General features: G+C 40.8%; 1 protein-coding gene across 1 annotated transcript in view; it reads right to left on the bottom strand.

Annotated features, from left to right (window-relative positions):
• pde4cb (phosphodiesterase 4C, cAMP-specific b) overlaps positions 1 to 26,758 on the bottom strand; it is an 85,502-nt gene extending 58,744 nt beyond the window's left edge. Inside the window, exon 1 of the mRNA XM_079856775.1 lies at positions 26,072 to 26,758. Within this exon, the coding sequence (XP_079712901.1) occupies positions 26,072 to 26,277 (206 nt within the window). The 5' untranslated portion in view covers positions 26,278 to 26,758. The remainder of the gene's footprint in view (positions 1 to 26,071) is intronic.
• Between the last annotated feature and the right edge of the window lie 274 nt (positions 26,759 to 27,032).

The following is a 27,032-nucleotide window of genomic DNA, read 5'->3' as shown; positions in this document are numbered from 1 at the left end:
TTCTAGCGGAGTCGGAGCAAGTGACGGTTCGGCATCGAGATGTCGTCCTCACACACATGCAAAAATTCGGGTTGAGACTCAATGCCAAGAAGAGTGTGCTTTCTCCAGTAAAGAGAACCACTTTCCTTGGTGTGGTCTGAGATTCAGTCACGATGCAGGCCGTCCTATCGCCCGCTCGTGTAGCTGCTATCCTCACAACCACGAAAGAGTTAAAGCTAGGCCAGTCACGCACTGTGAAACAGTTTGAGAAATCGACAGATGCTTCCCTCACTGGCTGGGGAGCGGTAATGGAAGGCCGCTCAGCTCAAGGTCTGTGGAGGAGTCATCATCTCTCTTGGCACATCAACTGCCTGGAGATGATGGCGGTCTTCAATGCGTTGAGACACTTCCTCCCAGATCTGAGGGGCCATCATGTGCTTGTCCGGTCAGAAAACACATCGGTGGTCTCTTACATAAATCACCAGGATGGTCTGCGCTCGCGTCCACTATGCAAACTGGCGCACCAAATCCTCCTGTGGACCCTCTGGAATATACTCTCCCTGAGGGTAGTGTACATTCCAGGGTACCAAAATATAGGAGCAGACATCCTGTCGAGACAGGGGCTGAGGCCAGGGGATTGGAGACTCCACCCCTAGGTGGTGGAGTATATATGGGAAGTTTATGGCCGAGCTGAAGTGGATCTGTTTGCGTCTCAGAACACGACGCACTGTCCACTCCTGTTTTCCCTCACACTTCCAGCCCCCCTGGGTTCCTTCCCCACACTATGGTACAGACGTGGCCGAGACTGCATTTCCCCCAGTTGCTCTGCTCCCCAGAGTTCTGGAAAGAGTCCGCCGGGGTGGATTAAGACTACTACTGGTAGCACCAAGCTGGCCGAGCCGATTCTGGTTCACGGACCTGATCTCTCTCCTCGACGGCTCTCCCTTGGAGATTTCGATCAGGAGAGACCTTCTATCTCAGTCGGCGGGCACAATCCTTCACCCCCATTAAAGTTTACGTGGCGGCCATTGTGGCTTACCACGTCCCTGTGGGTAACGCATCTCTGGGGAGAGACCCTCTGATTATTCGTTTCCTCCATGGAACTTTGAGGCTGAGGCCTGCAATTCGTACCAGCTGTTTGTCTGCTTTGGATCACCTAAGAAAGGTCTTCCAGCATCTAAGCAGACAATCAGCAAGTGGATAGTTGAGACTATTTCTATTTCTTATGAGTCCTCTGGCCAACCGTCACCCTTGGTGGTCAGGGCTCATTCTACTAGGAGTATGGCGGTCTCCAAAGCCTTACTCTCAGGGGTTTCCCTACAGGAGGTGTGTGATGCGGCGGGCTGGTCTTCCCCGCTCACATTTGTAAGGTTTTATAGCCTGGACCTGGATGCTGCTCCAGGGTCTCAGGTGCTTATGACTTAGTGCCACAGTTTCCCATACAGGCATTTGTAAGTCTGGCGTTTGAGTATTGTCGTTCCCAAAGTGTTGTCGATGCAGCGCAAGTTCCCTCGAAAGGGAACATCTCAGATTATGACTGTAACCCTAGTTCCCTGAGAAGGGAACAAGACGCTGCGTCGCCCTGCCATACTTCCTGCATTCCTGTGACTGACTTGCTTCAGCTATATCGAAGCTAACACCAGTCAGACCGGATGTGCTTTTATCCTTTCCTGGTCATGACGTCATCCGCCCATGACGTTCACTCTCGCCATTGAACTAGTTGACATACGTGCTTCAGACGCAATCACGCAATTCCAAAAGCGTCGTTGACGCAGCGTCTCGTTCCCTTCTCTGGGAACTAGGGTTACAGTCGTAACCTGAGACATTTTCTGTAACAAATTTTAATATGTTTCAGTTGATGAAGTATTGTGTACACTTCTCAGGGTTTTTTATTTAAAAAATCACAAACATTTCTCAAGACACAAATTTTTCTAATGTTCTTTTGAGAGAAATTATTCAATGCACTCCTGTTTTGAAGGAGGAAAACAAACTGGATTTCAGAAAGAAATTGTCATCCCAGATGCACAGCAATACACAAGTACAAAAAAAATCAGTCTCTAGTTTGAGAAACAGGCCTATCACTAGTGCTCAGCTGGCAGCTTCACTGAACAGCAGTTCCATCTGCAAAAAAGAAGACTCTTTTTTTGACTCAAGAAGACTCAACAGGATTGCTGTTGGCCGTTTAGGCAGAGTTTAAAAATGGTTTGTCTGACATTGGAAAATAAGAAGAAAATGGTAGAATGGACAAAAGAACAAAGATTGGGAAGTAGTTGTTTAGTATTGATCATGTTTAATGTGTTGAGGTGTGTGAAGAGCTGGCTCTGTGAGTCTGCAGTGGACTGTCATAATGTCCGCTGGTGGCGTGGTGTTTGGTGCAAAGTTTTGATTCTCCTCACCCTCTCTGTTCATGAAAGGGGATTTGCACTTATGTAATACCCACTTGACGTAATCGTGGAACGTCCCTTGAGGGCCATCTACCTACACAGAGGCTGATATCTTCGTATTGCACAAAGGGGACCAGATTTCGAAACATCTGTGTGGGCTCCTCGAGGGACGGATTCCCATGGAAGAGGAGGATGCTCTGATCTGCTGCTAGATCCATTGGTTCAGGTCAGATATTTTGTCATGCTGGGGTTGAATGCTCCGCTCCCGCATGAGCCTGTTCGATGAATCAGGCCAGGCTCGCGCTGCCCGTGGGTCACGTCCCGCGTTTGTCGAGGCAGCGCAGCGCCTGCTCTCATGGGGATCACAAATGGAGCTGGCAGATGATGTTGAGATGGCTTCGGCCCTTTCTCAGCATTCAGCAGCCAGCTACATTGGTCCCGTGCACGGGTCGGAAGCCTGCTCTGCAGCTTCTTCCGCCTGTGACGAGAACCCGATGCTCGAATTACCTGGCTCAGAGGAGTTAGATATTTTGAGCATGGAGGCAGGAGAATGTGAGGATTCGCCACCCCATTCTCCTGCCTTCGAGGAGCTGCTGGAGGTTGTGACCCAGGCAGTGGCCAAATTAAACATCGATTGGCCAGCAGAGAAACAGCCATTCAAGCCGGACCCTCCCATTTTTTTCAGATCTCCACACCGAGGTGTCGAGATCATGGAATAAGCCCTTCTCGTCCGTCTGTCGAGCCCCAATCTTCATATTTATTCTTCCATCGTGGGCTCGAAAGATAAGGGCTATGGGACGATGCCACGGGTCGAAGAGACATTAGCATCATATCTCTCGCCCGATGCTGCATCGTCCCTGAGAGCTCTGGCGCTCCCCTCCAAGGGAGAAGGACAGGGCCATGCCCCGCTCTCGCCTTCTGGCCTTTTCGGTGACGCAGTCAATACTGTCGTCGAGAGGTTTCAGGAGGCGAAGCGACAGTCAGCCGCATTCAAACAACTCATCCCCTGCCGTCGTTACAGGTCTCGTAGGTCTGCTGCCAGGGGGCAATCCCACGAGACAGCCACCAGCTCTTCGCACCTGCAGCAGCAGAAGGAGAGTGTTGCCCCCCCCCCCCCCCCCCCCCACACACACAAAAGGCCTGGGGCCAGAGGCAGCACTCTCAGCCGAAGTCCTCCAAGCCGAAGACAGATCTGAGGACTGTCATTCAGGCGAGGAAGGCTTCGGCGAAGAGGTCCTGACATGTGCAGGCCTCTGAGGGCGATCCCCCCCGTGAGCGAGCATCAACATCTCGCTCCTTCGCGGAGCCCTCAGGAAGTCAATGTTTGCTTCCCGCTGTCAAGTGCGCTTCGGGACGCATCGGTTTCCACCGAACGCAAATCGCAGTGTCCGCCCGAAAATGTTGAGGCCCTGTCGAGTTCTGACGAGGCCTGTAGAAAAATTAAATCGGTTAGTTCCTGCCAGTCAACCGCTTCAGGTCACCGAAATCCAAAATATGACATCCGAGGTCAGTCTCGAGAGACCGATCCCCCTAGTAGAATATCTAGACACCTGGAAAGGTCTTCAAAATGTATCTCAGTGGGTCCTGAGCACAGTGGAAAAGGGGTACAGAATTCAGTTCAGGTATCGTCCACCGAAATTCAGTGGGGTTGTGCACACGCTGGTCAGCCCCGAGCAGGGTCGGGTCATGGAACAAGAAGTTCAGTCCCTCTTAGCAAAGGAAGCCCATAATAGATCTCAGGGTATTGAACCAGTCTCTGAGGAGATTCAGATTCAAAATGCTAACCATACCTATTATCGTGAGTCAGATCAGGTCCGAGGACTGGACTGTTAAAGATGCGTACTTCCACATATCCATCCTTCCCCATCACAGGAAGTTTCTGAGGTTCGTTTTTTTTTGGGAAAAGCGTATCAATACAGAGTTCTTCTTCGGCCTAGCACTGTCACCTCGCACCTTCACGAAATGCATGGATGCCGCTCTAGCTCCACTAAGACTTCAGGGCATTCGCATTCTCAATTACATCGACGACTGGCTCATCCTGGCACAGTCAGAGGAGATGGCGGTTCAACATTGAGATGTTGCTCTGAGGTGCTTGGAGTTGAGACTCAATGTCAAGAAGAGTTCACTAATTCCTCTACAGAGAACGATATTCCTGGGAGTAGTGTGGGATTCAGTTACGATGCGGGCACAGTTGTCTCCTGCTTATATAAACCCCCATCATGAATATCAAGCTAGGCCAGGCCATAACTGTCAAACATTTTCAAAGAGTTCTGGGTCTTCTGGCAGCAGCATCCAACGTGATACCTTTTGGCCTGCTGTATGTGAGGGCCCTGCAGTAGTGGCTCAGGACCAGAGGGTTTTCCCTGAGGGGGAACCCATTTTGCACGATCAAAGTAACATGCAGATGCCTTTGTGCTTTGGTCATGTGGAAGAAACCATGGTTCCTGTCCCAGGGCCCTGTGCTGGGAGCACCGTGTCAGAGAAAAATAGTGACCACGGATGCGTCCATCACTGGTCATGGAGGGCCGCTATACCAGGGGTCCTTGGAAGGACCACCATCTTTCATGGCACATCAATTACCTAGAGATGTTGGCAGTATTTCTGGCTCTCAGGCATTTCCTTCCGGACCTCAGAGGCCATCATGTTCTATTGTGAACAGACAATACGTCGGTGGTCTCATTTATAAATCAACAGGGGGGCCTGAGATCGCGCCCTCTATGCAGACTGGCACATCAGGTTCTTCTGTGGTCCCAGGGCAAACTACTCTCAATCAAAGCAATGTTTATTCCCGGGGACAAAAATGTGGGAGCAGACATCCTGTCGAGGCAGGGGCTGAGGGCCGGGGAATGGAGACACCACCCCAAGATGGTGGAGTTGATATGGAGGAAGTTCAGTCAGGCGGAAGTGGATTTGTTCACCTCTCAAGAGAACACACATTGCCCGCTCTGGTTTTCCCTCACGCATCCAGCTTCCCTGGGACTGGATGCCATGGTGCAGGCGTGGCCGAGGCAACGTCTGTACGCATTTCCTCCGATCGCTCTGCTCCCAGGGGTTCTAGAGAGGGTCCGGCGGCACGGGATCAGCTTGCTCCTAGTAGCCCCGTACTGGCCGGCCCAAGTATGGTTTTCGGACATTGTAGCTCTTCTAGCAGGCCTTCCTTGGCAAATCCCGATCAGGAGGGACCTTCTTTCTCAGGCCGGGGGCACAATACATCACCCTCGGCCAGAACTGTGGAAGCTGTGGGTCTGGCCACTGAGGGGGACTAACTCGTAAATGCTGGTCCCTCAACTGAGGTTGTTGAGACCATCCTAAACTCTAGAGCCCCCTCCACGAGGAAACTGTATGCATTAAAATGGAATGTATTCAATTTATAGTGCAGAGAACAGTTGGACCCAGTTAACTGCCCAGTGGCTTCAGTGCTTAAGTTCCTCCAGAGTCGCTTCTCTGATCTCCCCGTCCATGCTTAAGGTCTATGTGGCGGCCATAGCTGCCTTCCACACGCCTATAAGGGTGGGCACTTTAGGGAGACACCCACTTATAGTATGTTTCCTTCGTGGAGCTAGGGGGATGAGGCCTGTCATCCAGTCCAGAGTCCCCATGTGAGACCTGGCAGTGGTTCTTGAAGGGTTATCCCTGGCACCCTCTGAACTTTCCTACTGGCTATCACGTCCCTAAAAAGAGTTGGGGACCTGTAGGCACTATCTGTTGCGCCCTCTGTGGAGCTATTCTCCACCCTAGACCTGGCTATTTGCCTAAGGTGCCTACAAATGTGGCACGGTCTATAATTCTGCAGGCATTCCACCCTCCACAGCATTTATCAGATGATCAAGCTAGGTTACATCTATTATGCCCTGTCCGAGCTCTGGAGACCTACGTACACATGTCCTCGGGCTGGAGGAAGTCGGACCAGCTGCTTGTGTGTTTTGGGTCACCTAAGAAGGGTTCCCCTGCTTCTAGACAAACTATCAGCAGATGAATAGAAGAGGCTATTTCCTCAGCTTACGAGGCGCGCAACTTGCCTTCGCCTCTCCTGATAAGAGCCCACTCAGCTAGAGGAGTGGCATCCTCTAAAGCCCTGCTAGCAGGGGTCTCCCTTCAAGAGGTTTGTGATGCCGCTGGCTGGGTCTCCCCACACACCTTCATAAAACACTACAGTCTGGATCATTCTTGAGTAACCTATTGCTTTAACCTTCTGGGGTCGGCAAACGCGCCGGTGCGTTTTGCTGGATTTTCTTCACATAGTAGCACAATAGACTTAAATTACTCCATCATTTATGGTCATACAGAAAAAAGAAATATGAAAAAGGAATCTGTGATATGTCTACTTTTGTATGTGTCCACTTACAATCAAATCAAAACATTGTGATTTTGTAAAATAAAGAAAATAAACAGGGTGTGCTTTCTGCCTCTCCGTCTCTGTGAACTTTTTTTTCTTGAGCACGTCTATAAACTCAAACAAAACTCAGCGAATACTTGTCACACATTTATGAGCCATATATCTTTATAAACATTTAAGTGTGTACTTTTAAATGATCGGATTCAGACTGAAAACAAATATTTTCTGTTTAAGTAATTTGTATAAAACCAACAAGATGTCCAGTTTCTCAAACCCTTGCTCATTAGTTTTAATTATGCCCACCACGCCCACTCGCGCAAAAGAGATTGACATGCAAATCATCCACATGGAACACGAACGCGCTCATTACCTCAAACACAAAGCACCAAACTTCATCAGTCTCTGCTTTTCGTTGAGTTTGGAAGACATGCCGTGAGCTTACATTGGATTTACCTCAGAAGAAGAAGAACGCGATTTGAAGACAAGAAAGATGTAAGGTAAGAAATGTATTCTGAATAATATTAGGTAATGTTATTGTTGCATAAACTTCACATTGCAGTTGAACTGTTGCTAGATATATGGTGAATATTATAATATTTAGACCCGTGTTTACTGTTAAATACTGTGTTTGTCGATATCTGCTCAAACGTAGATACAGTATGTATAATATGGTAACCATAATTTTTCATATTTTGGAGTGCACTGTGCGTTTGAATGTTTCATATTCAAAACGCGCTGTGCGTTTGAAAAGCAAAACGCACCAAACATTAGTCTTCATGTTATTACTCCAATCTCATTTCATAACATCATAACGAATGGAAACATTTGAAGTAACATATGATAATCAATATATTTTTCTCTAGCGTAGTTGTTATTGAAGTGTTCCTTTTTCAAGATTTAGGGCTATAGGCTGCCTGCTATAGGCTATTGTTATTATTATTTTATGCAGCACTGCGCGTAGCCTATGCCTACAAGGCACAACAAACCTGGTGTTCATTATATATTTTTGGAAACATTTGTGTGTGTGTGTGTATTCTGTGAATTTTAAAAAGCAATTTTAAGCAGAAAAATCTAAAATGTATTCCCAAAATCGTGCAGCCCTATAGTTTCTCTTGATATCAGCATGGTCACAGGTTTTTTTTTTATTTATTTATTTTTTTTTTTTTACAGGGACCAGATGCCCCACTGATGAGTCCTGCTGACTTCGACATTCACATGAGTCTCTGTACATGAACATGGTAAAGTGAAAAATCAAACACCTTGGGAATGAAAGGTATGTACAATGTTTTTAGGAATGGCACAAAGGTCTCTGTCTTTGGATCATTGTTTTCAATAATGTGCTTTTTTGTCATTTGTTGTGTATCTTTGGATTATGTTGTGTTGTAAATAAATCCAAACAATCAAAAAGCCATTCTTTTTTAAATTTCCTCATTCTTTGTGCAAGGTTGCTCAGAATGATAGGGCCTGATAGCACCTAATAGGGCCATTATGGGAGGGTCTTTTTCTTTCTCAGGAGTGAAATCCATTAACATTCAGGGTGTGATTACGCCTACTCGCATAAAGCTTTCTTACACAAAACACGTCTTACAAATTTTAAATCAATATATTGTCTTCTGAATGAGCAGTCAGGATGATGTTCACATAGTTTTGAAGCAAATATTCTAGGCTACGTGACACAATTTTCAAAAGTTGTGTGAAGAAATAATCAGTATGGGTTTCATGACCTTATTTCAGTGACAATTTGTCACAATTTGTTTTTTTGTTTTTTTCACAAACCATGCATAAATGTCGTGCGCTTTTTCCTAACACCAAGGCAAAAGGTACACTTTGGCACAGGCACAGCCTGCTGTTGGAGGTTGTGTGGGGCTCGGGATGCAGGGCATTGGCATATATTTTGGGAATGTCCAAAGATTAAACTCTTTTGGCTTGAATTTCAAAAAGCTTTAATTAGTATATTTAAGGTTAACAACATACCACTACAGTTTTCTACAGTTTTTTTGGGAAATTTTGACAATATGCATAGACATGAAGATAAATACCTGTATACTATTTTGACAGTAGCAGCCAAAAAGGCAATTACAAGATGCTGGCTCCTTCCCGAGCCCCCCGCGATGTCTGAGTGGATAAACATAGTGAATGAGATTTATGTAATGGAATCTATAACATTTTCAATTCGCCTTAAAAGGAGCACTTTTGTTAAATCATGGAGCAAATGGGTTAGATACATTCAACCCTTACGACCAGATTTTGTAGAGGTTAGAACATAGAAAATAACCTCTTTTTATTTATACCTTTTTTCTTTTTTTATCAACCTTTTGTACTTGGTGTCGGATATGTGCACGTTGTTTATCTCTCCCTAATTGTTCAGTTTGTTTTACCTTTTTGTACAAAAAAAAAAAAAAAAAAAAATTAACTAAAGAAAAGTGGATAATGTTTGGACATGTCTTATTGTAACATTTTGTTATGCTCCACTTTTTGAAAATAAAGAATAATAAAAAAAAAAAACATGCATAAATGTCATTATCTCAAAACTACAAACTTTTACATACATGCTGCTGATATATTATTGTAGCAGAGTTTGTGCTGAATACAGTGTAATCAGACTTTAGCCATGAAAATGTCACAAGTAACAGAAATAAGCAGAAATGTCAGAGCATGTCAGAACACCTCCAGGGCCAGAAAACTCCTCAGACCCCAGAGGGTTAAGATGTTTTTTTGTTTTTGTTTTTTTACGGTTCTTTGATATAGGATGAGTATCAATTATTGATGCCATTGATTCGAAAAATAATCACCATCACAGCAGGGTTGTTTCTGAGGCTTCAGCATTACGTGCACACCTGAGCTCTGCTGAAAAAAAATGAGAGGCATATGTGTGTGTAAATGAGAAGGACGCTGTCGAAAATAACCATGTCTGAGATCCACACAACATATGGCAGATTGGACTGAAACATGGAGAATGTGTTAATTAGACAGACCACAAGATCATATTATATAATTGGGACTTTGGGAATAGGGAATAGGGGGAAAAAAGATAAAAACCTGTCTCTCTGTATTGTTAACCTAAAATCTTTCTCTCTGCTGACATCTCTGGGAGAAGCATGTGGATATTGAGAAAATTGAAATTGAAATCTAATACAACATTTTCAACAATCCGTTGTGCACCTGAAAAGGAAATTTATGTGATAGTGGCCTAAAGGTTCAGGATCTGAGTTGCTAATGCAATGGCTGCAGATTCAGCTCCTTTTTGAGAGACCCAGAAAACAGTTACTGATCAAATCACTGATCCACCACCACTGAGCAAATGGGGGAAACAATGATCCTTGGGTGTAATTAGTGATTTTTGTATTAAATTGAATGTAACATTCCAATGTATACAGTTTTAAGTATCTTCCAATCTAGATTTGTACAATATCTGAAGAACAAGTTGTACTTGCCTGTGCAAAGTTTGGAAACACTTTAGAATAATGGTCTGTCATTAGGTAACTACGCATGAAGTAATACAGGACAAATTAATACTACTACATTAACACTTCAGCTTCTATTAATGAATCTGGAAACAGAATTAACTAATCATTAAGTAATAGTAAATTTAAGACTGAGATAGTACCTTAGTTCCTCAACAATTACTGAAAAAGATTTGTCTCATTAAGAATTATTGACTATGACAAAGAGTAAAGAGTAAAGAATGACCAATTACAATTAATTGCTTATCACAACATTAATGTGTCCTGAGAGCAGAACCTGATTTTACCAAGTGCAACATGTTCTTGGATCAACATCTTTGTTGATCCTGGAACAACATTCCAATCAACCAGTCAGGTCTGAGGGACAAGTTTACAGTTTATGTCAATTTTAGGTTGACAACCAGGTTTAAGTGCTTCTACATCGGTGTTATTCACCGATCATTTCCCTCTGATTTTAGGGATAACTTATGGGTAGGATTAGGTTTAGGTTTAGGGGTAGGGTAAAATTTTCAAATAGGAATGTTGTTCTAGTATCAACGAAATATGTTGACCCAGGAACGCGTCTAACTCGGCAAAATCAGGGTGTGCTGTGTCTGAGAGATGAGTAATTGTCCTTTTTACTCAGAACATGATCATAAAATGACTCATTAATTACTCAAGTGTTACCTAGTCAATCTTCAAGGGCTACTTGTAATCTGGACCATTATTTTAAAGTAAAACTAATACTTTCACTTTAAAATAATACTTAAATAATTATGATGCATGTATGCATGTTTAAAGTAAAAAAGAAAATCTTCAAGAACTACCAGTGACCCAGACCATTATTTTAAATTGAAAAAAACATGCTTTTCACTTTAAAAAAATGTTTCAGATCAATAGTGTTTTTTGAAGAGTGATTAGGTAACACTTGAGTGATTAGCAATACATTTTATGACCATGTTCTGAGTAAACAAAACAACTGCTCACATCTCAGACACGATAATATTGTGATTAGTAATCTAATTACTTGGTGATTCTTTATAATTTTGTCATATTTAATTCTTTCTTAATAAGGCTAATCTCATTCGGTGAGTATTGATTACCTAATATGGAACTATTAAATAAAATTTGCCTAAATTTGCTATTACTTACTGATTAGTTCATTTTGTTTCTATATTAGTAATTAGTATAGCTGAAGTGTTAATGTAGTAGTATTAATTTGTCCTGCATTACTTCCTGCATAGTTACCAATTAATGTCGGACCCAAGACAAAGTATTACCCAAAATTCTTCATCACAATGCTAGTGAGTTGTGGCTGGTTGCTAGGGTGTTACTATGCAATTGCTCAGGTGTTCTGAGTGCTTTTGAGTGCATTTCTGGGATTTGCGTGTGGTTGCTAGGTGGCTGCATACTCCAATCACTATAGATACGGTGTGTGGAAATGTAATTTGCAAATAATTTGCATAATTGCAGTGTATTTACGTTTTGACAGGTCTGTTTCTGCATGCATTCTCCATTTACATTTGGGCACATGAGGCACAATTCACACTGCACCGACAGACGCCGACCAACGCGGACAATCACCAGATTACAGTATGTCACTTCTCAGACATTCCACGACACAACCAATGCCGATTCAACATGTTCAATCAGCAAAACCGAGCACTGACCAATGACAACAGACACAGTGTGACAGTGTGAATTGGCCTATAAATGTGTCCCTGTAGAACATATAAATGTGTCTCTGCAGAACGAATATAAATGTGTCTCTGCAGAACGAATATAAATATGTCTCTGCAGAACGAATATAACTTTCATGATTCTAGTAGCAAAACACTTCAGACCATATGGCAATTAGTGTTCGTGTTTCGCGTCTGCCCCATACACTCACTCTCACTCCTGATTGCTCGCTCATGTGTGGATTGTGGTTGCTTCCAAACTTCCGTATGCTGACGTTCTTATGCTGGAGGTTGAATAATGGAATATGGCCTGAACAACCAGGAATGCCCTCAAAGAAAATCATAAATGTGTTCTGGAGGGCATTTACTGTACACTTAGTCTTTTAATGATTGGATGGCTATTCGATCAGATGAAATGCAGGATGAATCTATGAAAACATCAATAAAAGAAAAAATAAAGAAATATGTAAAGGAAATTAATTCAAGTCCATTAAAAAAAATGTTGTATAGTGACATTAACTTTCATTTCATAATTGAATACATCTAAACAGGGGTTCTTAAATCTTATAAATAAAACATTGAATTTGAATTTGTTTTTATGATCGGGACATGGATAGGTTTTGTGAGATTTACCTATCGTTTCATGCCCCTAGTCATTTTTCCCCCCATTTATTATTTTAGAAAAAGAACAGCACACCTCTCAATAAACCACTTGATTTTTTGTAAACATTTACGATAGGACAAACAGTCATGAGTTATGCACCAAAGTTTTTTAAGAGGTTTGTTTAAGCCTTTTAAGTTTGCATTCAGTGTACACTTTTTGTTGTGGGTCAAATTGACTCTAAATTGACTCAATACTATTCACGAAAAATCACACTATGAAAAACAACAAACAAACAATAAACAACAATTTTTTTCTTTTCTTTTTTACACACACACACACACACACACACAAAAAAGAATAATAATCCTAGGTTAAAAGTATTTCCAACAACTAAATTTTGTGTTTCAAATATGTTGCAAATTGACCTGCAACATAATAAATCACTAACCCTAAATATGAACAAGAGTAATTGTGCTGCTTGCCTTATCAGCCACCACAAATAATTGATAAAGAGACTGTTTGGCATCTGGCATGATGGGTTAGTTAACAAACACTGTCCTGTTTAATCATTATTAAGGCAAACAAAACTGCTTCTAATCACAACACCATCGAAACTCTTAAGAGCACACGGCATCTTAGCAAACATTACCGCTGCGTTCATAACAATCATTATCAGAGTGCAGTGGTTTTAAAAGTGCCAAGTGCTCTTTTGCCTTATTTACATTTATAAGCAGTTTTGCCTTATTTACATTTTTTATAATATTTCACAATATTACTGTTTGTACTTTTGATCAAATGAATGTAGCCTTTGTGAGTAAGACACTTATTTCAAATACTTAAATTATTAAAAGAAATTGACAGATATAGTGTACACTTATTTCATTTCTCCATTTTCAAGGTTGTCTCATAATAACATAGAGAGTTTGGATGAGAAAGAAAAAAGGCAGTTCAGTCACCTAAATGTTATTATGAGACAACCTTGAAAATGGAGAAATGAAATAAGTGTACACTATATCTGTAAATTTCTTTTAATAATTTACATATTTGAAATAAGTGTCTTACTCACAAAGGCTACATTCATTTGATCAAAAGTACAAACAGTAATATTGTGAAATATTATAAAAAATGTAAATAACTGTTTTATATTTAAATATATTTGAAAATGCAATTTTTTCCTTGTGATGGCAGATTAATTTTCTGCAGCCATTACTCCAGTCTTCAGTGTCACGTGATCCTTCAGAAATCATGCTGATTTTGTGCTCAATTATTAATACAGTTTCTATTTATTATCAATGTTGAAAACCGGTTTTCTGCTTAACACTTATGTGGAAACTGTGATACTTTTTCAGGATTCTTTGAACAGAATGTTCAAAGAACAGCAATCTTTTGTATCATTGTCTTTACTGATCAATTTTCCTTGCTGAATTTTTTTTTTGATTATTTCTTTCTTTTTTTTAATCTTACTGACCCCAAATTTTTGAATGGTAGTGTTTCGCAGTTTCCAAAAAAAAAAAAAAAAAAAAAAAAATATATATATATATATATATATATTAAGCAGCGAAAACTGTTTTGTTGAGCATCAAATCAGCATATTAGAATAGTTTCTGAAAGATCATGTGACACTGAAGACTGAAGAGTAATGATGCTGAAAATTCAGCTTTGTCATCACAGGAATACATTACATTTTAAAATGTATTAAAACAAAAGACAGTTCTTTTAGACTATATTAATATTTCACAATATGTATTTTGGTCATATTAATGCAGAACTGGTGAGCATAAGAGAACATCAAAAAATCTTAATCTAATCCAAAGTTTTGATGGGTAGTGTATGTCTAGAAGGCGGTAGGACACCAGACATGCTGATAAAAGACAGAGCAGAGAGGAACATCAAAGCTTTGAAGAAATCCACAGGGGGAAAAAATGGCATGTTCAGTTGGACAGCAATGGGAGAGAGATTGCCAGTGATTGTCTGCAATGAGAGGAAGGAAATACGAACAGAATTAATGATCTAATAACGATGAGTCGTAGCAGTGCTTTCGGGTCAGGTGAACCTCAGTGAGCAGATGTTGCTCGGAAATCTGGTCGTGACATGAGTTGGCCATTAGTTTCCTTGTGGCCTGTGGAGAGAGGTGTCTGGCAACAGCTCTCCATCCTAACTCATCCACCTCCCCAAAATGAGAAATGAGTTTAATTTCACAGATGAGACACCATGTGGTGGGTAGAGGGGAAGATCAGAGACCAAAGCTGTGTTTGGGTTCCGGAGACGGCAGACGGACACTTTGCGGAAGCATCCGTTGTCAATTAGAACCCACTTTGAAACAATTGAAATGGCCACATTTGTATTTGAGTAATATGGATTTTACCCAATGGCATCATCTGCCTTCTTGATAAAATCGGGCAATCATATTCCACTCATGTAAAACACTCTTCATTTCATTCAATTTAAGACAAAGCCGTTCTTTTAAATAAAGCATGATACATACTGTATGGCACGCTGTGTGAGGTTTTACATGGCTTGTTATGACTCAAAATAAATCTAAATGTTCCCTCCCCAGCTCGATTCTTAGAAATAAAAGGGCAAAGATGTGCATGAAGAAGTGGAAAGTGCTGTCTGAAGACAAAGAATTAATCTAGAATATTTATGAGATCCTGATCCAGTTTTGCTACTTATACACTAATGGCTTCATGGTTGCACAGGATGAGGTAAGATTGCATGGTACATTTGCCACGTATGACGTAGCTATCATTGAAGCGCTCTCTGCCTAACACAGCCACAGTTGCCACATTTATGTTGATAACTACACTATTTCAGTAGCTAAAATACCTAAAACAAAGAATTAAGATCAAATGCTCGAGGTGAACATGAAATGAATTAGCCTATTAGCAAATAAAGGATTTGATCAATACTGATTTACATTTCAGCCCAATAAGTAATAAAGTGAGGTCACACCTCTTTTTAATAAGTCATATAATTTGAGATATTATTCTTAGTGATTTAAGTTTAACCTTGATGTTCGGAGGTTGTTTAAATCTCTAACCTGTAATATACTGTCTTACCTCCGCCTTGAAAAGATCAGATACTCGATAAGAGGATTTGAAAAACATATTTTTAAGATCTCTTTCACTCCTTTATTGAAAACCTATAATGTCCTGTTAGTGACTGTTAGTAGTCTCTCTTCTAAATGAATGTGTGTCTATGTATATATTATTTAATTATTTATTCAGCAAGGACATGTCAAAAGTGATGGTAAAGACTTTTAGATTTTTTCAAAAAAAGTCAATTTCATTCTTTACATTAAAGAATCCTGAAAAAATATATATCAGGGTTTGCACTCAAAATATATTAAAATACAAAACAGTTAATTTATATTGCAATAATATTTCACAATATTACTTTTTTTCTGTATTTATTTATTTATTTTAAGAAATGCAGCTTTGTTGAGCATAAGACTTCTTTCAAAAAACATCAATTTTCACTTTGAATTTGAATTCATCATAACGAGCGCGGGATTTGACGTTTACGGTCGCTGCTGAGAATGGAGATGAAGATCGCTGGATAAAGGGCCTAAAATTTATGTCTTTTGTGAATTTATGTGTTTTGGTGTATTTTATATTTCTACTGTCAACTATTGTTCTATAGGAGAAAACGCCTTTTGTGTCTCACGGCAAACAAACTAAATATTACAAAATGGTTAAACGAATAAAGAATGTTATTCATTTTAATGTTTTAAAGTGCAGTCTTGTTTAACATCATGTAATTCTCCAAAACGAGTTTGCAGCAGAAGTCACGAACAGAGTGAAATGTTATTATTTCAATTAAATAAATTAGTAGACAGCATTTAATAAACGCGACTGAAAACGTAATCGATAAGACAATTGAATACAATATAGTCAAAACATTAATGCCACGATTTTAATATGCATAAATTTGTATAACCGTAAAGTTGTTAGTACGATAATTATTTACGTTTTAGTGCTGTCAATATATCAGTATTATGTTTCTGTGTGTATAAAATAAGTAAATGTACGTAGAACTACACTTTACGTTAAAAATACACACGTATTCTCATGAGATCACGTTGGTAATAATGGTGTTATTCCAGGAAAGAGTTGGTGAGGGTCAAGGGATTTTGTTGAATTTGATTTGTTGTGAAAAACCAATAAAAACTTTGAAGAAATCTCTAGCCCCTAAGGATGAACAATAGTAATAGGTTGTTTTAGCAAGCACCATCATTAAATGAAAACCTCAGAGTGATGTCTGAGAAACACCAGCAAAGTGTGAAATCTAAAGCTTTTCACTTTCTGCAGCAAGTCAGAGATAAAGCACATGGAATACAGTGCTTTAGATCAGTTCTTATGGGTCCTCACAAATATACAGCAGGGAAGCCAGACAGATAATGACCCACTTTCAGATGGTCAGTCGCTCAATGCATTTCTGCAGTTACACTGCAAGCTGAACAGAGCTGAGAATATTAAGCATTCAGAAAAAGTACAGCTAGTAGAATTTAAATGACACAATGATTCCAGCACTTTGTGTAAAGATTACACTCGGAAATGAATGCTCTTCTATACATCATGTTCTATGATACAAATGGACAAATAGCATCCTGCTGAAAATCTATAGTTAGGAGAACAAAAAGGCACAGAAACAGCTCTCTCTATATCACAGGCTTGTCTTATTCATTTAATCTACTACTACATTTATATTTTTAATGAAGTCAAAAGGTGAAGAACAAGCTTTAAAGAGTTCTTCAGTACTTCAGGGGTGGCATGTTGAAGCATGTCCTGGTCTGATCCAGAACAGCAGGTATCATTTTTTCCTCTTCTCTGACCTATATACTGTCTTTTTCCCCTGAGGGTGAAACCTCAACATGGCACTGACCACAAAATGTGAAGAACTTAAAAGCGAAATGGGCGTCTTATTTGACTAGACTTACCAAAGGACAAAAAGCAGACTTGAAATGTGTCTGTGCTCGGGGACAAATTACTGTCGAAAGCAGCGCTTCATTAATAAGTGATGCAGTGTGAAGAATAATCATGGGAATATTGGTGGAAAAGAAATTAAGTACGGCTTAATATAATTCCATACAATGTAATTACAGTATCATCAGCCCTTTAGCCATTAAAAATTCGCAATCACTTCAGCCTAGAATGAGAAATGAAGCCACCAAGAAAACTGAATGTAAGAAGTCAATTATAGTAATAGAATTATGATAACTGCGGTCAATGGTCAGGATCTGGAGTCATTTAATGGTGATTAGATATAAAGAGACGGAGCTCTTTTGCCATCTTTCAGAATCTTTTCCTTCAGTTTTAGATTCCAGATATGGAAAGATGCAGTTAAATCAAGAGCATTTCTCTTCTAAAACCTACATTTAAAAAAGGACTCTAGGTTATTCTTTCAACTCAAATGCTGATTTGAGACTGTTAGGTAAGGAAGCTGGGTTGATTTGACCCAATTTGGGTTAATAATCATTCATAATCAGTAACTCAACGCATGTACACCATTCAAGTTCTCTGAGTGCCAATACCACTTCAACTATTCTTGTTCACAGCACTTATGACAGAAATAGAATAAAATGAGTCTAAGTGGAGAGAGAACTTTGAAACTGCCTGCAGTAAGGATCATTCTTTAAAAAAATAAATTAAAAAAAAATATATATAATTTTGTTATGTTTCCTCTCACTCGAGCTGTGAGCACTGACCGGTAAGCAGGATCTGAAAAAGCTGGAATGACGCTTGAGACGAGTGATTATAAATGGTTTAATCCTGTCAATTCACTATAATAAACAGATTATTCCTGAGTTTTGTGTTTATTGTAAGGTTTTAGTCTGTGTGTTTTTTGGCGGCACTCAAAGCCTGAGGCTTTGGCCATAGTGGGACTATTTTCATTGATACATCCGTGTGCAGTGTTTTAGTCGTTTTTAATGTTTATAATATGTGAGCCATGATGGAAGAAGTGCCTTTAGATCTCTTTTTTCTAAACATATGTTTGAAACCCAAACAAAGAGGACCTTCTAGGATTACTTCACAAGGTCCTTCCAGCATGTAGCGTTCCAAGATGTTTTCCTCAATCTGTCAATGTGAGGACATTATGTATTTCTATTTCTTCATTTTGTCCTTTATACCCCCTGGTTCTTTCAGTTCTTGGTCCATTATTTTCAATGTTAAGGTTGGTTTGCTTTACTCCTGCATGTTTGTTTTTAGTTTTGTTTAACTTTTTTTCCCACCATTGAAGATTCTTTCTGACAATCCATGTTTTTGGGCTGTGAGCTGGCAGTTACTGTATATGGCAGGTTCTTATTCTTCTGAAATAGTTCAGCATTTCCAGATCCAAAAATGTGCCAAGGAGATCTGCGTAAACCAGAGGGAGAGGATAGAAGTTGCTTACGCACAAGTAAGCTAACGTGATCATCAAACATTCAACAGTATTTAAATGCCTAACGTTACGGAAGGAGATGTCAAACCCACAAAGAGGGTGCAAGCTTTGAGGGTGTTGATGCACTCAGATCTATTCAATCAATGTTTTGATCATCGGTCTGAAACCGATTCGGACAAAGTCTTTGACAAAAAATGCAATCTCAGCTTTTTGTAGGCATTTTATTTTTCTATGAAGTTTACACGCATTCAAGTGTTGTGAATATAATCAAAAATGCTAGTGCTGCTGGCAATTTTTTAAGAAAACACTGGTGGGGAAAGAGTTAATAAAGCATTTAGATTCATTTAGATCCATAAAGCATTTAGGTCACCTCAAATCTCTCCTTTGCCTGTAACAACATGTGACCATGCTCTTGTGTTGGGCTTGGCGTAACAAAGTTCTTTATTTCAGGTAAGTCTTTAATTTAGGTAAATGGCTATAAACGTTAACTTTAACTAATTTGCTCAGCAAGAATAAAACTTATACTTCACTATGACAGTAGTTGACTAGAAAGAGAAAACTGACCATAAAAAGACATTTACACTAATTCCAACCATAACTTCCCTATTTTAAGAACGCAATGCGTATTTGCGTTAGGTTATGAATGTGCATGTTTCTGCCAAAAGGCAATATCCTAAATGGGATGGGATCTCAAAACCTTATTTTTGACTCTTGATTCCAATACTGCTACCAACAAGATACTGAAATAAGCATACAATTCATAGTGCATGCAAATATTGGGCAAAATAGTTCATGCTTAACTAGAAGGGTGCTTGGGACTATTTATATTGGCTCTTAAAATTAAACATAAGCATATTCAACATTTCTCTCACTTTAGCCCTATTCGGATGGGACTAGTTTTCTAAACAACGTTTGAGGTACAATTCTTTCCACTCGACGTCTGTGATTTCATGTACCGAATCGGACGGGACTAACATCTCTGTGTTTAATACAGAGGTGGGAGTGTGTGTTTTCTAGACGTGGCCGTTACAGAAGATCATATGCTGTGCTTGCATGCATCACGTATGACATATATGTCTTTTAATTTATTATTTGTTAATATTATTGATTAATAAGTTGATTATAAAACCCTATTTAAGTAAATTTCACAAGTTTTTAGCAGCGGCTGTTTATAATAAACTTGCCTAAGTGAGCAGAGAAATGTCGACAAGTAGGCCTATATCTGACTATTAAAATGGGCAGTCTTCACAGTTTACGCGATTTGGCTCTATTTATTGATTGTGTATATTATTTTTTCATCGGATACCATCCATATTGAAATCCATTTTAAATTAAAGCATGCCTAAGGTTGGTGTGGAAACGGTAGCTCAGGTACGTCAAAAACACATGAGGAGAAGCAATAGAATCAGCAATCACAGACATTAGCATTTGGACAGGATTAGATTTCTCAGAGGATCGTTGAGTTTGGCGAAAAACAGTAGGTAATTTGCCCTGGGGATTTTCACAAAGGTTCTTTGAGAAAAACACTGACCTGGCAGATAAAATCGCAAAGTGTGTCTGCTGTGAAACATGAATTTCTCTAACGTCCCCCCAGAAAACTAATCCCATCTGAAGGGGTTTTGTCCACCATCTTGGATTTATATTTTTCCACTGAGCCTGTCACAATGCTTTCTGTTTTTACCATACACATTACATGGAAAGCTGTCTTTCTGGCCCCCAAAAAAATATTTATCAGGGTATCTAGCTTTTGGATTTGAAATGCTCTCTATGTAGCAGTTTTGGAGCGGAGTACATCTATCATATGTGATGGCAAGACTACCTCTCAGTCAAAAGCAACTAAAATCTGTCTTCAAACACATCCTCGCCATTAGCCCTCTGACAGCAGTATAATCTTTTTTCAATGTGTAAATGACTGCTTCATCCAGGACATCTGCACATCTATAGACAGTGATACAACAGATGCAAGAGGTGGAAGAAATCCACGCGTTAGCGAAAAAAATCTGTACTTTGTTGTATATAGAGTTAAAAACAAGTAAATATAATAACTGCTGAAGCTAGAGATGATTTTACAAACCCATTAGCACCACAGACAGTCAACAATTTTATCTACATTTTAGCCAATGATTTTTTAATCATGTGTCACCTAGAGGCCAAAGTGCAAACACATAGACACTATTTTTTTATTTTTTTTAAATAACTTGCCTAGGGAACCTACCCCCCATTCCTCGCCCCATGGATTTCAAACGAGGGCCGACAGGTACAACCTGCACCGGGGCCCCGCATACCCAAGCCTCGGCCCTGCCTGAAGCCATGCTGTTTTTTGCTGCATATATTTCTGGGTATTGCTGAATAGTTAACTTGGTTAACATTTTTTAAATGTCTTTTTCACATATTGAACTTTTTGTGTTTGACACTTCTTTAGAAAAACCATAATGAACTTGGCAGTGAAGATGCCAACATGAAGTGAGTCATTATTTTATCAATGCTTTTGCATGCAGACTCAAAAATTCTATCTATCATTGCCAAATTTTCCAAAGAATGCCACATACATTTAAATAAAGGTCCAAGAGTTATAAAGCTATAAACCATATACTCATTCTTATTATAAAAATCAAAATAATTGCTTCAATTCTTTCTCACTTGTTTGAATTATGGTTAGAAGACTTGCCAAAAAAGTGTGGACAACTGTTTACAGAACCTTTAATGTTGATAACCATTGATGCAAGAACAGATAGAGAAAGACAAAATCACATAAATCTTGCACAACCTATCAAAAGATTTCACAGCTAAGTAAAATTGCATCACATGTTTGGGATTACAGCATGCTGAAAGCAGCTTTTGTGGATAGTTCATGTTTTCATTGTGAGAACATGACTATCGGGGTGTTGAGATCGAGACTCGCCTTTTTTTTGTGAAGGTGGAGTCCCCATTACCCCACCCCACCCTAGGGTGCCGTGTGGGATGGGTGATCAGAGAATCATAGTGATGGCTTCCCAGCCTGGTAACCAATCCCTGTGGGCCCCTCACTCCTCTATCACACCGCAGCTGGTGGAGCCCCCCAGAGCTGGTCCCTCTGTAATGGACCGACCTGCCGTTTCATTCGGGGCCCCTCCAGTGGACAGGATGCTGATTGCAGCATCGGAGGGTGAGCTGGCCTCTGGAGATGATGACTCGGCTGCGTTATCTCCCTCTGGGAGTGCTACTGGTGAAGGATGCGATTGAGCAGGTTCCTCCAGCCGATATGAAGAACGGCTTCTCTAGTCCGTACTTCATGGTACCCAAGAAAGGTGGTGGGTTACGGCCAATCATGGACCTGCAAGTCTTGAATCAGGCCCTTTTCTAAGCCCGTTCGAGTTGCTAACTCAGAGTCGCATTTTCGACTTTCGGGCATGTACAACGGGCATGCAGTAACGGAGGTCTGGGCGGGCCTCCGACTGCATTGGCATCAACTGCCTTGAGTTGCTAGCAGTACAACTTGCTTTAACACACAGCAAAATGCCACTGTTCAGCAAACATGTACTGGTCTGTACAGACAACATTACGACCGTTGCGCTACGCTTCCCTCGCATGTCGCAACTCGCCCGCCACCTCCTCCTATGGAGTCAGAAGCTTCTGAGGTCACTTCATTCCACTTATTTTCCGGCCTGGTCTATCGTGCCGCTGATGAGGCCTCACGACAGCCTGTGGCCGAGGGAGAGTGGAGATTCCATCACCAGGTGGTCCAGCTGTTCCGGGACTACTTCGGGGCCGCACAGTTATATCTGTTTGCCTCTCTGGACTTGTCCCATTGTCAGTTGTTTACTCCCTGACCTAGTGGAGAACCCTCAGAACGAAGAAACTAGCACACAGCTGGCCCCGGGGCCTACGCAAAGATGCATTTCCCCAGTGAGCCTTCTTCCACAACACTGTGCTAAGTCAGGAAGGAGAAGGAGCAGGTCTTCCTAGTTGCCCCTTAATGGCCCAACTGGACCTAGTTCCCCCGAACTTATGCTCCTCTCGACAGCCCCTTACTGACCCATTCCTCTGAGCCATCTCAGGGATGGGGCACCGTTGGCACCTGCGCCAGACCTCTGGAAACTCCATATCTCGATGCGAAGGATCAGGGATCTACCTCAAAATGATTGTAGATACCATCACTTGTTGTACACATCACACAAAATGTTGTGTTTTTCGTAAAATAAAGAAAATAAACATGATGCGCATTCTGCCGTCTCTCTCAATGCTTCAAAAAGAAGCATTCTTTTTTAAATCTCTCATTATTTGTGCAAGGTTCCTCATAATGATAGGGCCTGATAGCACCTAATAGGGCCATTATGGGAGGGTCTTTGTCTTTCTCAGGTGTGAAACACATCAATATTCATGATGATTCCTCGCATAAAGCTTTCTTACACAAAACATGTCTTACAATTTTTAAATCAATATATTGTTTTATCTGAATGAGTACGCAGGATGGTTTTCACATCGTTTTGAAACAAATATTCTAGGCTACGTGATACAATTTCCAAAAGTCTTGTGAAGAAATAATCAGTATGGGTTTCATGACCTTATTTCAGTGACGTTTTTTGTTTTTTTCACAAACCACACATAAATGTCATTATCTCAAAACTACAAACTTTTACATACATGCTGCTGACATTTTATTGTAGCAGGGTTTGTGCTGAATACAGTGTAATCAGACTTTAGCCATGAAAATGTCACAAGTAACAGAAATAAGTACAAATGTCAGAGCATGTCAGAACACCTCCAGGGCCCAGAAAACACCTCAGACCCCAGAGGGTTAAAACGGGATCAGGTGGTGAGCCTGCAAGCGCTGCCCCAGAGGAGGCAGAGCCAGCCCTGGCTTTTCTCTGTCCCTTCCGCTCCTTGCGGTTATAACAGGACAGAATGCAAAGCCTCAGGACCTCAGACCAGCTCTTGTCTGTTACGGAGACCAGCAGAAGGGAAGGCTGTTTCCAAGCAGAGGTTGGCCCACTGGATAGTGGTTGCAATCATCTTGGTGTGTTTACCCAAGGTGCACCGTGCCCACCTGGGTAGTGAGCCTCTCCAAAGAAAGTGTGTAGCTCCTTCCTGGGCGTTGACACAGGGTGCTTCGCTAACAGATGCTTTTAGAGCTGCGGGCTGGGCAACACCAGAACATTCGCTAGAAAAATAGCCTATGTGTCGAGCCGGTTGCTTTCCGTGGGCTCCCTTCACATGAAGCCAGTTTCACTGTATGCCCGGTTCGAAGTGTCGGATTGCTGCGCCATTCCCCTCCTACGGACTGGATACGTGCGCCATTCTTGCTCCAGTAGATTTCCTCTTTATCCGAACCCTGTTGAGTTCCTCCACACCCTTCCTCATTGGAATTGGCGGAGCGTCCGAGGCCAGGCCTAACACTCGTATGCTCTGGTGGAACCTGTGCAAGGCTGGGTCCATATGTTGTGATCCCTTCGGCGATTCCATATGTGTATCCTCAACATGTTACCTCCATACGGGCAGGATGTGGCTTCCGCAGCGTATTCCTTTCCAACATAAAGGCACGCTTTCCCAATGTTAACAAGTCTGACTGAGTGGGTCTTGCGGAGCAGCTGTGACTTCCCTGGCCTAAGCCCTGTCCTATCTCTGCCTCAATAATGCGGGGGGTCAGGAGGCGTTTGTCTAGGCAATGGAAAATGGCAGCACTCGTGGCGTTTTAATGGGGATCCCAATCAGTCGGTACGTCCGACTATGTCAAACGTGACCGAACTGAAAGGGAACGTCTCGGTTACGTATGTAACCCTTGTTCCCTGAGGGAGGGAACGAAGACGTGCTCCCGTCGCCATTATTGCTAGACCACCGCTGACTCCGGGCTCCGCTCGGCTCCTCAGCGAAAAACAAGTGGTGCGTGCATCCACTTCTGTATTTATACCCGCTCTGCGGGGCGGAGCGTGGATGCAAAGCTCGCACGCCAGTGTGTGCATTGGCTCGTTTTATCAATACTCGAAGATGACACGCTCCCTAAGCATGTCAGTACATTTGACTACGTCTCCATTCCCTCCTTCAGGGAACGAGGGTTACATACGTAACCGAGACGATCCACATACTTAGGAAAGTGTAATGTGGAGGACACGAATGTCGTAGAACTCCCAAAGCTTGATAGTATTAATATCTGGAAAAGTAAATGCTTCAATAAACAAGTAAAAACAGAGCTGAGTCACTTTACACCTACTTCTAACTCTCTGTGATTCAGTGCTATTCAAAACTCAATGCCAAACAATCAGAGTTTACTGTCCATACGCTGCCTTATCATCAGATATTTTTAATGCAGCATAACTTGTGCTTTCATTCATCACTGTGTGGGTGACTGGAGGAAATGTTGCTTAATCGAAAGGGGTTTAAATGAAATGTACTGTTGTAATTATATATATATATATATATATATATATATATATATATATATATATATATATATATATATAGGTGTGTGTACGTGTGTGTACAACATGCTGATTTCACTTTTTTGTGTTGGGGAGACCAGGGGCCTGTTATCACAATTTCCAGTGAATATTACTCATGGTATATTTATTCCATGAAAAAATACATTAAACATGCACTGACAGTTCTGATGGGGCATGTAATCACACTTTATGGGGTGGGTTGACACATTGAGAATCTGCTGTTTATTGACACTAATTGGAGAATAAAACTAAAAATAACATCTAAAAAGCAATACTGTCTGTATTTGTAATCTGCTTTTATAATGCATTTTTAGCTCAATTTAAAACAGATCTGAAACATTTTAGTAAAAAAAAAAAACCACCAAAAAAAAAACAACAACTGCAAACAAAATAGTTAAACCATAGTTTGGCTAACAAAAAATAGATATTAATGATTTATATAAAATTACAATATTCTAAAGGTTTGTGACAACTTATCAATATCAATGTATCATCTTGCCCCGATTGGACATCTGTGAGCAAACTATAATCCTGAGAACAGTTCTATCTGATTTGAGCTGGGATATTTAACTAAATTAATAATTAAATTAATAAATGATATAGTTCAAAAATATGATGATATTGGAATTTCAACTTCATTCTGTTCAAAAGAATAGAATTTACAAAAATAATACGTAATTAAAGCGGTTTTTAAAACGAAAATACATTTTACAAAACATTTTTGTAATTAAATGTTTCACTGAAAACCTCACAGTCACTGAGATATTGACAACAATCACATGGGGAAGTTGTCATTTCAAATGAGGAAGCTCACAAAGTTACATTTGACATATTTAAAGTACGAATTACCGTTTGTTAAAAGAAGACGGCCAGGACATTCTCGGTTTTTTCAGCCCTGGGCGGTGCTGCTCAGTGGCTTTGTTACAGCACAGGTACCGCTCGTTGTCGGAGTGGTACCGCTGTTTGATTCGGATGTGGGTTCGGGGCTGCCTCCAAAGATGCTTAGGCGGTTTGGCCAAACCAGCACCTTCCCTGCTCAGCGCCGAGCACTCCATCAGTGCAGAAGCTCCGTCTCTACTGTCCAAAGTCAGGAATTTTTAATTGTCGAAGTTTGCAGTCTCATATAGTTCCTCAACGTCAGAAGAGCTGTCCAGCGGTCAGTGGTTCTGAAACTGAGAACCGCTTGCCCGTTACGTTCAAGTTTATAAATTATAAGCAAATTAAACTCTCAGAACATTAAAACAGCGTGTTTGCAGAAGCAAAGCTCTTTCAAGTTTACACTCGCTCAGTCACTCTCCGCATCGTTCAGAAGCAATAAATGTGGTACAGATGGAGACAGAGTGAAACTGAGACATATGGCCGTCTCACAGCAAACAAAAAAGCGAAACGTCCAGCGTCGCGGCACATATGCAGCTTGTATCCGGCTGAAGTGAACGAGAGAGTGCGCGCTGAGGCGGATATAAAGATCATGCAGAGCGACGCCATACAGTGACGCCCAGTGTGCATTACATCACCAGGTGCTTTACACACTCCCAAACTGAGTACACACAAACACAAGTAATTCCAGAATTTCAATTGAGGGTGCATTTTGAGTCTCCCAGATAAACCTTATGTTATTTAAAAAAAAAAAAAATCAGTTTTGAACAATAACACAAATTATATTACTCTATCACTAAAAATAATTATTTATATATATATATATATTTAGGAACCTTTTTTATTGAAAATATTTACTAAATGACTCCCACTCTGCCTATTATTGTCTGTCTTTGCCTCCTGATTCATACATTCAATTTGAATGATCATGAAT

The sequence above is a fragment of the Squalius cephalus genome, assembly GCF_949319135.1.
Source record: "Squalius cephalus genome assembly, chromosome: 22".
In the NCBI taxonomy this organism is placed as follows: Eukaryota; Metazoa; Chordata; class Actinopteri; order Cypriniformes; family Leuciscidae; genus Squalius; species Squalius cephalus.
The sequence above is the reverse complement of the archived record's forward strand: the minus strand, read 5'-3'. Positions and strand labels throughout refer to the sequence as shown.